The 12,858-nt window shown below is 44.6% G+C and overlaps 1 protein-coding gene across 1 annotated transcript in view; it reads right to left on the bottom strand.

Annotated features, from left to right (window-relative positions):
* Positions 1–538: 538 nt before the first annotated feature.
* ints9 (integrator complex subunit 9) overlaps positions 539–12,858 on the bottom strand; it is a 62,197-nt gene continuing 49,877 nt past the window's right edge. Inside the window, exons 15-17 of the mRNA XM_072265823.1 lie at positions 9,448–9,546; positions 4,174–4,311; positions 539–1,930 (exon numbers count right to left, since the gene is read on the bottom strand). Coding sequence (XP_072121924.1) covers positions 1,754–1,930; positions 4,174–4,311; positions 9,448–9,546 — 414 coding nt within the window. The 3' untranslated portion in view covers positions 539–1,753. The remainder of the gene's footprint in view (positions 1,931–4,173; positions 4,312–9,447; positions 9,547–12,858) is intronic.

The following is a 12,858-nucleotide window of genomic DNA, read 5'->3' as shown; positions in this document are numbered from 1 at the left end:
AGCTTGATGATAATTAATCTAAGACAGCATTGAAACTGCAAACTTCCACTGGGAAGAATACTTAGGATGCCAATTTTCACAATGTTAATTGGGAATTTAATATTATTAGTGAATTAAATTATCATTCCTTCCATATTAAAATCACAACTACTGAACTACAACAGCAGTCTATATGACTTTTCCCTTGCAGGCAAATGATCATTTCCGATTTCACTTAAGTAAATTTCTTGTTGGATTAAGTTTAGCCAATGGTCATTTTGGGAAAAGAAATACTGTAGTATTTGTCTCCTAGCCCTAGCTCACTCAACCTGCAAGACATGCTCCAGGCATCATTCTGGTGAATCCCCTCTGCACCTTCTCTAAAACTTCCACATCCTTCCGAACAGAGAACACACCACTCAGAAATTCTGCCACTAACCCTGTTACAGAGCAAAACAATTAGGGGGTGGGGTGGGATGGGATGGGATGGGGAGTGAGCCTATTTGTTGTGCTAGATGTATTGCCACTTCCATGAATGAATACACAGCCTTTGCATCGCTTTACAGAAAGTCCTTTTATATCTAAACATTAAAAACTTGATTCTGGGTTCTTAACAAGAAAACTTTGTATGGAAACTGTACTTTAATACAAACACCCTAAGAAATATAGAAAAAAAAACAGCATATCAGACAACATCTGTGGGAAGAGAATGTAAGGTTTTGGGCCATAAACCCTTTTTCAGAACTGGGGATAAAGAGAACCCTAATTAGTTTTAAATTATAGAGAGCATGGGATTTGTTATTTCTCATTCCTAATGAAAACATTTTACTCCAGAAACAGTCTTTTACATTTTACTGTGAGGCAGAATTGATACGGTAAGGAAAAACAAGATAGCTGTATCGCTTCATACATTCCTTTACCAGTTAGTTACCAATTAACTGGTAGTTAACGGCTGTGGGTTGAATCACATGACAGAACAGACTTAAAGAGCTGAATGTCCTAATTCAGCTCTTAGGGGTTGATAATATTAAAAAAGGACCGTGGATGCAGGTCAGTCAGCATCTGTGGAAAGAGAAATAGATAACATTTTGTGTCTACGATCCATCATTGGGCTCAAAACATCTGCGGTATCTCTTTCTACAGATGCTGCCTGATTGCTTAGAGCTCCCAGTAGTTTCTGTTTTTGGCTCTGCAGATGGATCATGTGACTTAATCACATATAGAGCCATAGAAAAATACAGCACAGAAACAGGCAATTCGGCCCATCTAGTCTGTGCCAAACCATTTAAAATGCAATGACAGCAGAGGAAGCCTGCAGCAGTGAAGGGTCCCCAGTTGTCTTGAATTCCATGCCACTGGCCCCCGGCCCCCGGCCCCGATCTGTTAAGGACCGCACGGTGGACCCTGTGCATTAGTGTCTCTTCGTTAATCACAGTCATGCACAGGGGTTCTCCATGAAGGAAATCCACCCGAACATCCCAGTTACATGGATCCAGATACAGCCTCTAGTCACCTGGGGACCCACCAATAGACAACCCCTTTGGAGAGCATCATTCTCTGCTTGAATGATCTCACTCATACTACCAAGACAGATAAAAGGAATTGTCTATGGAAAATACATTATCTAACTGAATGGTGGATCAGGCTTGAGGAGCTAGTAGCTTGCATCCCCATCCGCGCATACCAGCTGCTATTGACAAGTTCTGCAGTTCCTGCTGATGAGCCCCAAATCCAGAAGCCACTAAAATAAGTTACAGAAAGGTCAGCACGCCACTCATAACTTCTGTAGAAATTTGAGGACTAAATCGCGGAGTTTGGTCCGAAGCGGCTCGTTGTTGTCGCAGATTATGTGCGTCGAGTCTTCCTCGATTTGAATCAGCGTGTCTTCGGACTGAAGATGAACAATGTGTCCTTCTGGCGTGTCCTCAACCTTGACGTCAGTGATGCCATGCTACGGAGGAAGGACAGGAGAGGTTACTGCAAGTGGGGCACATTGTCCCTTCAACCACTTTAAAAGAAGAGATACCGAGGTCGTGCAGTACTGGACTGTGCCCCGAGTTGCAGGATAGGAACATGGAAGTTTTATAAAACACTACAACACAAATTAGGCAACTTTGGCCCACGGTGTTGTGCCAACCTTTTAACCTACTCAAGACCAATCTAATCCTTCCATCCTACATAGCCCTCCATTTTTCTATCATCCATGTGTCTACCAAAGAGTCTCTTAAATGCTGAAGTCTTTGGTACATACAACATTGAACATTACAGCACAGTACAATGCTGTGCCAAACTGTAGACACCCACTCCAAGATCAATCTAACCCTTTCCACCCACCCAGCTCTCCATCTTCTTTCATCCATGTACCTGTCTAAAAGCCCCCTGAATGTCCCTATTGTACCAGCCACTACCACCACCCCTGAAGTGCATTCCAGGCACTTACCAGTCTCTGTGTACAAAACCTGCCTCTGGCATCCCCTCGATATTCACAGAACATAGAACAGCACAGGATGTTACAGGCCCCTCAGCCCACGATGCTATGCTGTCCTTTCCATCTACTCCATCAGCCTATGGAACTGGAATGTGTGAAGGCACTGGTGGGCTGCCCCCCATACCCCCCAGCACATCCTGAGGTTGTGTTGTCTCACCCTTCCCTCCTGCACAGCCCATAACCTTCCATTTCCCTTTCATCCACCTGCCTGTCTGTGAGTCTCTTAACCAGGGCATTCCAGGTACCTACTGCTCTCTGTAAACTACTTGCCGTTGACATTTAACCTCCGTCCCCCACCCCCCCCCCCCCCCGCCTATACTTTCCTTCATTCACCTTAGAAGGATACCACCTGGTATTAGCTTTGCCACCCTGGGGAAAAGGTGCTGGCTATCCATCAAGACACCTTCATTCTCCTTCTCCTACAGAAGAGTCCTAGCTCATTCAACCTATCTTCACAAGACACACTTTGTAATCCAGTCAGCATCCTGGTAAGTCTCCTCTGCACCCTCTCTGAGGCTTCTACATCCTTCCTATTTAATCCCCTGACTAATGAAGGCTAACACACCATACACCCTCTCAGCAACCCTATTAACTTGGATGTGGACTCCTGTTCCTCCACACTGTTAACAATCTTGCCATTAGCTCCGCACTCTGCCTTCAAGTCTGTCCTTCCAAAGTGAATCACTTCACACTTTTTTGGGTTGAACTCCATCTGGTTCTTTTCAGCCCAGCTCTGCGTCCTGTCGATATCCCACTCCAGCATCTTTACATAGTAAAACATCTAATCAGGACATATGACCAAAAGCTTGATAAAACTATCAGGTTATAGAGGGCAACATAAAATTTGATAGACATAGAACCTTATAGCACAGTACAGGCCCTTTGTCCCACAATGTTGTGCCAACCTTTTAAATTCCTCCACGATCAATCTAACCCCTCCCTCCCACGTTGTTCTATCATCCATGCACCCCGTGTATCTTAAATGTCCCTAATGTATCTGCCTCTACCACACACCCATCTCCCTGTGTAAAACCTTAACTCAGACACCCTACCTATATTTTTCACAAACACCTTAAAATTATGCCCCCTTGTATTAGCCATTTGCACCCTGGAAAAAAGCTCCATCTGTCCACTCAATCTATGCCTCTTATCATCTTGTACAATTCTATCAAATCATTTTTCATCCTCTTCTCCAAAGAGAAAAGCCCTAGCTTGCTTAACCTATACTCATAAGACATGCCCTCTAATCCAGGCAACATCCTGGCTAACATACCATACGCCTTCTTAACAGCCTTATCAACTGGCACTACAACTTTGAGGGGTCTATGGATGTGAACCCCAAAGGTGCTTCCATTCCTCCACACTGCGAACATTCCTGCCATTAGCACTGAAGTTCCAACCTTCCAAAGTGAATCACGTCACACCTTTTCTGGATCTCCACTGCCCAACCCCACTCAGCATCCTGTGAATGTCCTACTCCAGCATCTTTATACAGTGAAACACCTCAAAAGAGCTGCATAACTAGGGCACGTGACCAAAAACTTGACCAGACTATTAGCATTTACAGGGCAACATAACATTTGAAAGAGATAGAGAGCTCTTGAGAATAAATTCTGAAGTTCAGGTTTTGTCGGATGAAGGGGCAGTGAAACAATGGATAGTCGGGACTTACAAGAACTGGTTCAGACAATACTATAGACACTTACCTTCTCTAGACTCTGTACAAACTGCTCAATGGTGATTGAACCACATAGCAGTGGTTTGGGAGGTTTGAATTCAGGGATTTCATCATTTATCCGTTTCCTCTTCTTGCCAGTTGGCTGCTGCACTGGCCTTGGAAGTGACTGCACAAAAAGGGGCGTTCAATTACAATTCCCTCAGTTAAGCAGCAATAGACCAACAGAGATCGACTTGACACATCACCCAGATTCCTTAATTAATAAAGTGTAACCTGAGCCGTTCCATGCCAATTCTTCAGTCAAGCAAAGGAAGAAATCAACGACAAAGGTAAGGTTTTACTGAATGTTGAAAAGCCTGGATAGATTGGATATGGAGAGATGTTTCAATAATAGGAGAGTCTGGGATCTGAGAGCACAGCCTCAGAATAAAGGGGTTGTTCTGAAGCAAGTCAGCCAGACGGTGAATCTGTGGCATTCACTGCCACAGAAGGTTGTGGAGGCCAAGTCACTGGGTGTATTTAGAGTAGGTTTGATAGGTTTTTGATTAGTCTGGGTGTCAAAGGTTACAGGAAGAAGGCAGGAGAATGGGATTAAGAGGGATAATAAATCAGCTATGATGGAATGGCAGAGAAGACTCAATGGTCCTAATTTTGCTACGCCTTATGGTCTTACAACAACACGGCAATACACTACATTAGTCAGGACTTCATAAATTATTTACTATTTCAAATTTAAATATAATTACTAATATCTACAACACACTCTGAGGAGGCAGTAACAGCCAAATACTGAAAAGCCTAGATAGAGTGGATATGCAGAGGATGCTTCCAAAGTGGGAGAGTCTAGGACCCATGGGCACAGCCTCAGAATAAAGGGACGCACCTTTAACAAATTAATTGAGGAGGAATTTCTTCAGCCAGAGGTTGGTGAGTCTGTGGAACTCACTGCCACAGAGGGTTGTGGAAGCCAAGTCAATGGATGTACTTAAGGTAGAAATTGACAGGCTTTTGACTGGCAAAGGGCTACAGGAGAAAGCGGGAAAACAGGTTTACAGGACAAAAGCCATGAATGACTGGCAAAGTAGACAGAACGGGCCAAATAGCCTAATTCTGCTCCTCTGTCTTCCGGTCATAATGGTTTTCATTTCAGAGTGCCAGCATCTGCAGTTTCTTTGATTTTCATAAGCCGTAAAATTGAAATTCATATGATGAAATGTCTGAGAGCATTTGCATTTCAACAATTACAGCAGGTGAGTTTAGATTATTCTGAAGTATTGCTGTTGATTTAATCATTCAGGCTAATGGAGCGAAGGCATTCAAGATAAAGATTCGCTTTATTTGTCACATGTACGTTGAAACATCCAAACACATAGTGAAGTGCGTTCTTTGCGCCAACAACCAACACAATCCCAGAATATGCTGGGGGAAGCCCACAAATGTCACCATGCTTCCTGCGCCAACAAAACACGCCCGCAACTTACAAAAGTGCACATCTTAGGAATGGTGGCAGAAACCAGAGCACCTGGAGGAAACCCATGTGGTTACGGGGAGAACATACAAACCCCTCACAGACGGTGGCAGGAATTGTCACTGTTGCTAGTGCTGTCAATCATTATGCTAACTGCCATGGTACCGTGCCGAATGTATCAGAAGGTGGAGAAAAAGGCCATGGTACTAAAAGAGAGACCTACAGAGGTTCTGAATGCTTTCCAGTCAACAACCTTCCCTTTAAGAGCAGTCTGAAGAGCATCGTTCAAGAGGACAGCTCATTACTGTCCTCTCCAGGCCAGTTGAAGATGGGCAATTAAATGCTAGCTCAACCTGCGAAACTCAAATGGATTTGGAAAAAGTCCCCCTGGCAGGGTAGGAAAACATGATAAGAAATTTGTGCACAGGAAGCTCTCATAGTCAGCAGCAGTATCCACTCAATGGCCACTTTATTAGGTACACCTTTACACCTGCTCAAATGCAAATATCTCATCAGCTAATCATGTGCAGCAGCTCAGTGCATAAGAGCATTCAGACATGGTCAAGAGGTTCAGTTGTTGTTCAGACCAGATATCAGAATGGGGAAGAAATGTGATCTCCGTGATTTTGACTATGGACTGAATGTTGGTGCCAGACAAGGTGGTTTGAGTATCTCAGAAACTGCCTATTTCCTGGGATTTTCACAACAGTCTCTAGAGTTTACAGAGAATGGTGTGAAAACAAAAAAAAACATCCAGTGAGCAGCAGTTCTGTGGGCGGAAACACCTTGTTAATGAGAAGAGATGTCAGGAGAATGGCCAGACTGGTGCAAGCTGACAGGAAGGCAACAGCAACTCAAATAACCACGCGTTACAACAGTGATGTGCAGAAGAGTAGCTCTGAATGCACGACATTTCGTACCTTGAAGTTGATGGGCTACAGCAGCAGAAAACCACACTGGGTTCTACTCCTGTACCTAATAAAGTGACCACTGAGTACTCAGATAATTATCTTTAGTGATGTAAACCGAGAATACACAGTAACACGTTGAAGCTGCACCCTCTCTAACATGCTGGTAGAGAGAGTTTTATCTGGGTTTTTAGCACTGGAAATAGTTACATTCCGACACGTCTCATTAGTGGGACAGCAGTATGGTCGAATTGTTTATTCCAGGGACCAGCTGATTGCGCTTATGCCGGCCGGTTTAGCGAGCAGAGCGGCGGACACCCCTGCTGAAATCTGGAGGAAAACACACAGAGGATGCAGAGGGGGATCACAAAGTTGAGGAAAGAGGACCGGGTCGAGACAACAGAGACTTATGGAGAAGAGGAGTTTGGTGGGTAATAAAATGGACGAGTTCACGGCGCTAGCCAGGCGTCTGAGAACATTTCGGGAGTGCAGTGTTATGTGTTTCACTGGAACGGGGCTGCACGAGGACATACCTGATCAAAACTTCCCCATGGGTGGCTTCCAGACCGTTCGGGCTGACCGGAAGTGCACTGATAGCGGTAAGCGTAAAGGAGTTGGGTGCTTACTGTTCTGGTTAACAACAGATGGTGCAATCCAGGTCATATTACGATCGAGGAACGTGTTTGTAGACCGGATATTGAACTTTTTACTGTTGGACTTCGGCCATATTCCAACCAGATACAACACTGGGTGGCATAGGAGGTTGTTCCTGCCTGTGGCCATCGAACTTGCAGCTCCTCCCGTGGAGGGTCAGATAGCCATCGAACTTGCAGCTCCTCCTGTGGAGGGTCCTGAGCCAATAGGCTGGTCCTGGACTTATTTTCCATCTGGCATAGTTTGCATTTTGTTGTTTGATTGTTTGTGGTTTTTGAATCGCTAGATTTATGCTCTATCCTTGGTTGGTGCGGCTGTAACGAAACCCAATTTCCCTCGGGATCAATAGAGTATATCTATCTATCTATGTATCTAATACTTACTGACTAGGTTGTTCATGAATATTTTGCTCTCCTTCAGTCTGTGCTATGGGAGTTTTTAAAGCCCTTGAGAAAATGCAGACGGGACCTTTGGTTAGCCACATCAATAACTCAATCTCTTCATACAGTTTAAAACGTGTCCTGAACCAGCTCTTTAAAAAGTGCATATGAGAAGTAACAGACAAATGCTGGAAGAACTTGACAGGTCAGGCAGTATATATGGAGAGGAATAAACAGTTGACATTTCTTGCCAAGACACTTTATCAGGACTGAAAGGTCTTGGCTAGAAACGTCGACTTCCTCCCCATAGATGCTGCCTGACCTGCTGAGATCCTCCAGAATTTTCTGTGCATTGCTCTGGATCTGCAGAATCTCGTGTTTATGAACAGCACAATTACTCACCAAGTGACTTTGCCCATTTCCAGTGTTGTTGGTGGCTGGGCAGGCGAGGGTTTTGAGAGTCAACAGGCCGAGGGAAAAAGATAAAGCATGTGGCATGTGCACTGTGTGCTCGTTTATCGTTCATTTATTTATTTATTGAGACAGAGTGGAACAGACCTTCCAGCCCTTCAAGCCACACCGCCCAGCAACCCCAATTTAACCCTAGCCTAATCACAGGACAATTTACAATGACCAGTTAACCTACCAACCAGTACATCTTTGGACCATGGGCGGAAACCATTATTCCTTGGAGTTCAGGAGAATGAATGGTGACTTTATAAAAGTGTTGATGAGAGGCAGAGATAAGGTGGATGGTGACAGGTTTTATTCCACACCCCCCTCCCCCCACTGTGTCAGGCCTGCACAGGCAGACACCTTCACACAGAACATAGAACACAAGGGCACAATACAGGCCCTCTGGCCCACAATGTTGTGCCAACCTTCTAACCTACTGATCTAACCCTTCCCACCTACACAGCCCTCCCATTTTGCTATTACTCATATGTCTATCTAAGAGTCTCTTATATGTCCCTAATGTATCTGCCTCTACCCCAGCAGGTCATTTCACACACCCACCACTCTCTGTGTAAAGAACTTACCTCTGACATCCCCCATACTTCCCTCCAATCATCTTAAAACTGTATTAGCCATTTCTGCTCCGAGACAAAGTCTCTGGCTGTCCACTTGATCTATGTCTCTTATCATCTTGTACACCTCAATTCGTCACCTCTCACCCTCCTTTGCTACAATAAAGAAAAGTCCCAGCTTGCTCAACCTCTCCTTAAGACATACCCTCCAGTCCAGGCAGCATCCAGTAAATCTCCTCTGCACCCAGTCTAAAGCTTCCACATCCTTCCTATAATGAGGCAACCAGAACTGAGCACCACAGTAGCGTAGCGGTTAGCACGAATCTATTACAACTCGGGCATTCCGGAGCTCAGAGTCCAATTCCGGCACCATTCTCTAAGGAGACTCTGTAGTTCCTCCTTGTGGAATGGGTGGGTTTTCCCTGGGTCCTGCGGTTTCCTCCCACAGTCCAAAGATGTACCAGGTGAGTGAACTGGTCATTGTAAATTGTCCATCAGTAGATTAGGGTTAATTGGGGTTGTGGGGTTAATGGGGCAGCATGGCTCAAAGGGCCTGAAGGGCTTACACAGCGAAATAAATAAACTGAGCACAATATTCCAGGTGTGGTCTAACCAGGGTTTATAGAGTTTCTTCAACAGTTTGGGTGTCTGCACTATATTCTGTCATTGTTCTTATTTTTCTCAACAATGCACCTACGTTTGGGATGATCTGTCCCAGGTGAATGCAAATAAACCATTTCACACTGCGTCTGAAAACCTGTGACAATAATACACCAATCACTAGATCAAGTGGAATTGCGGAGAATAAGTCATTCCTTTAAACTAACTGGGCTATAGCAACTTCATTCCCTTTACGTGACTTACCCGAAGTATGTGCTTGTTGTCCTTGGTCTGTAGTACTGCAGACACAGTTGCCATGGAGATGCCAGGTTTGATCTCAGACGGGACGAGAGATTCTGCAAGCTGTAATGCAGTGACAGGATAAGGAGAGTTAAAAGCAAGACCTTTCACTTGCAGTGAGAGATTGTTGTTATTACACCACTCAGCTATATTTTCAATCTCCCTCCTATAAACTGATTCATCACCCCCTTTGATACAGCCCACCACAGTGGTGTCATCAGTAAACATGTATATAGTGTTGGAGCTGTATTTAGCCACACAGTCATAGGTGTACAACAAGGAGAGCGGGGGCTAAGTACACATCCCTGTGGTGCTCCTGTGCTGATGGAGATTGTGGAGGAGATATTTTTGCCAATCTGAACTGACTGGGCATACAAAAGAGGAAATCCAGGATCCAATTGCACAAGGGGCTATTGAGGCCTTTACTGATTAGTTTAGTGGGGATGATGGTGTTAAATGTCGGGCTATTATAGATAAAGAGCATCCTGATGTATGCACCTTTGCTGTCCAGATGTTCCCTGTTGTGTGAAGAGCCAATGAGATAGCATTGGCTGTACACCTGTTGCTCTGCGAGGCAAATTGGAGCGGATCCAAGTCATACTCAGTCAGGAGCTGATGTGCTTCAACACCAGCCTCCCAAAACACTTAATCACTGTGGCTGTAAATGCCACTGGGCGATAGTCATTTAGACAGGTTACCACGCTGTACTTGGGCACCGGTATGATTGATCTGCTTGAAGCGGGTGGGTACCACACACTGATGGAGTGAGACTGAATCTAGTGATTCTTGAAAAGTCATTACTAATACCTCCATACCTCTTCAGCTACCTCTTTCAGAACCCTGGGGTTTACACCAACTGGTCCAGGTGTTTTATCTACATTTAGACCTTTCAGTTTTCCAAGATCCTTCTCCCTGGTAATGGCAACCACAGGGTGACCCCTGACACTCTCGAACCTCCACCATACTGCCAGCATCTTCCACAGTGAAGAATGATGCAAAATGCATATTCAGTTTGTCCACCATTTCCTTGGTCCCCCCATTACCTCTGCAGCATCGTTTTCCAGCAGTCTGATATCAACTATCACCTCTTTTACACTTCATGTATCTGAAAAATACTTTTGTTATCCTCTTTAATATTATTGGCTAGCTTACTTTCATATTCCATCTTTCCTTTCTTAATGACTTCTTTAGTTCCCTTCTGTTGGTTTTTAAAAGCTTCTCAAACCTCTAAATTCCCACTAATTTTTGTTCTATTATATGCCCTTCCTTTGGCTTTTATGTTAACACTATAAGACCACAAGACATAGGAGCAGAATTAGGCCATTTGGCCCATTGAGTCTGCTCCGCCATTTCATCATGGCTGATCCAATTTCCTGCTTTCTCCCTGTACTCCTTCATGTCCTGACCAATCAAGAATTTATCAACCTCTGCCTTAAATATACATAAAGACTTGGCCTCCACAGTTGCCTGTGGCAAAGAATTCCACAGATTCACCACTGTTGGCTTCGACTTCTCTTGTAAGCCACAGTGGTGTTATCTTGCCTTCTCCTCCATGGAGGAGCCGTTTAGAAGGAGACAACAGCACCTAATGGCGACTCTTTTGCTTACATCTTCAGAAACAGCTCTATTTCCATCTTTAATATCTCAATTTTTTCCTTTCAGGGTTCTTTTGAAGACCCTAATCTGGAGTTACACGCTGACTTCAGTTCTTTGCAGGAATGGGACCTGCTCTCGGGGTTTCACGACTGGCCGTTATTCGACACGACAAGGATGCGGCCTAAGAGATTAGCTCGCCTTCAGAGTTCTGGGATCTGGTGGCTCTGGAGACGGGTGGATCGAAGGTCGGTGCCTCTGAAGGAAGGTGGTGTGTCATGGGAGACAAAAGATCGAAAGCAGTGAGCTGGCTGCTGGTTGTGTGTCCAGTGACCCAAGTTCTTTGGGCACAGAGCTCGGAAAAAGCGACGCAACAGACTTTTAACATCGTAAATCAGCGAATAGTTTGTTATGTTTCCGCTCTCGCTGTGAAACGGAGTCACCTCTTTCTCCCTTATCAGGGAGACAGAGAGCCTGTGGTATGTCGAATACCGGGTGAACAAATAGTCTTTGGAGTACTGCAAGTGTCTTTGCTGATGCTTTGCTGCACGCTTGAGTGCTTGGTGGGGGGTGCTGATGCATTTTTGCTGGTGGGGGAGGGGGGAGGGTTATTGCCTTGCTGCTGCTAATGCACAGGAGGGAGAGACTTCGGGGTTCTAACATTTAACTGTCATTCATTCTTGTAGAACACTGAGGCTGTCTACAAGAAGGGTCAGAGCCGTCTCTATTTCCTGAGGAGACTGAGGTCCTTTAACATCTGCCGGACGATGCTGAGGATGTTCTACAAGTCTGTGGTGGCCAGTGCGATCATGTTTGCTGTTGTGTGCTGGGGCAGCAGGCTGAGGGTAGCAGACACCAACAGAATCAACAAACTCATTCGTAAGGCCAGTGATTTTGTGGGGATGGAACTGGACTCTCTGACGGTGGTGTCTGAAAAGAGGATGCTGTCTAAGTTGCATGCCATCCTGGTCAATGTCTCCCATCCACTACATAGTGTACTGGGTGGGCACAGGAGTACATTCAGCCAGAGACTCATTCCACCGAGATGCAGCACAGAGCGTCATAGGAAGTCATTCCTGCCTGTGTCCATCAAACTTTACAACTCCTCCCTTGGAGGGTCAGACACCCTGAGCCAATAGGCTGGTCCTGGACTTATTTCATAATTTACTGGCATAATTTACATATTACTATTTAACTATTTATGGTTTTATTACTATTTATTATTTATGGTGCGACTGTAACGAAAACCAATTTCCCCCGGGATCAATAAAGTATGACTATGACTATTCTTTGCGGCACTCCTCTGTTTTCGTGGATAGTTGTGAAGAAAAAGTATTTCAAGATGTATATTGTATACATTTCTCTGACATTAAATGTACCTTTGAATATTTCCTCCTCTTTAGGATGCATATATCCTGTGTCTTCTGAATTGCTTCCAAAATTCTAGCCACTGTTGCTCTTCCGTCATCTCTGTCAAGTGTTCTTTTCCAATTATTTCTGACCAACTCCTCTCTTGTACCTCTGTAATCCCCTTTACTACACTGTTATACTGATACATTTGATACCAGTTGCTCAATCTCAAATTTCAGGGTGAATTCGATCATATTACGATCACTAGGCCCGAAAGGTTCTTTTACCTTAAGTTCTCTAATCAATTCTGGTTCATTGCACAACACCCAATCCAGAATAGCTGATCCCCTAGTGGGCTCAACCACAAGCTGCACTAAAAAGCCATCTTGTAGGCATTCTAGAAATTCCCCCTTCTGGGATCTAGCACCAATC

The sequence above is a fragment of the Mobula birostris genome, chromosome 8, assembly GCF_030028105.1.
Source record: "Mobula birostris isolate sMobBir1 chromosome 8, sMobBir1.hap1, whole genome shotgun sequence".
Taxonomy (NCBI): domain Eukaryota; kingdom Metazoa; phylum Chordata; class Chondrichthyes; order Myliobatiformes; family Myliobatidae; genus Mobula; species Mobula birostris.
Note: the sequence above shows the minus strand (reverse complement) of the source record. Positions and strands in the feature narration are given on the sequence as shown.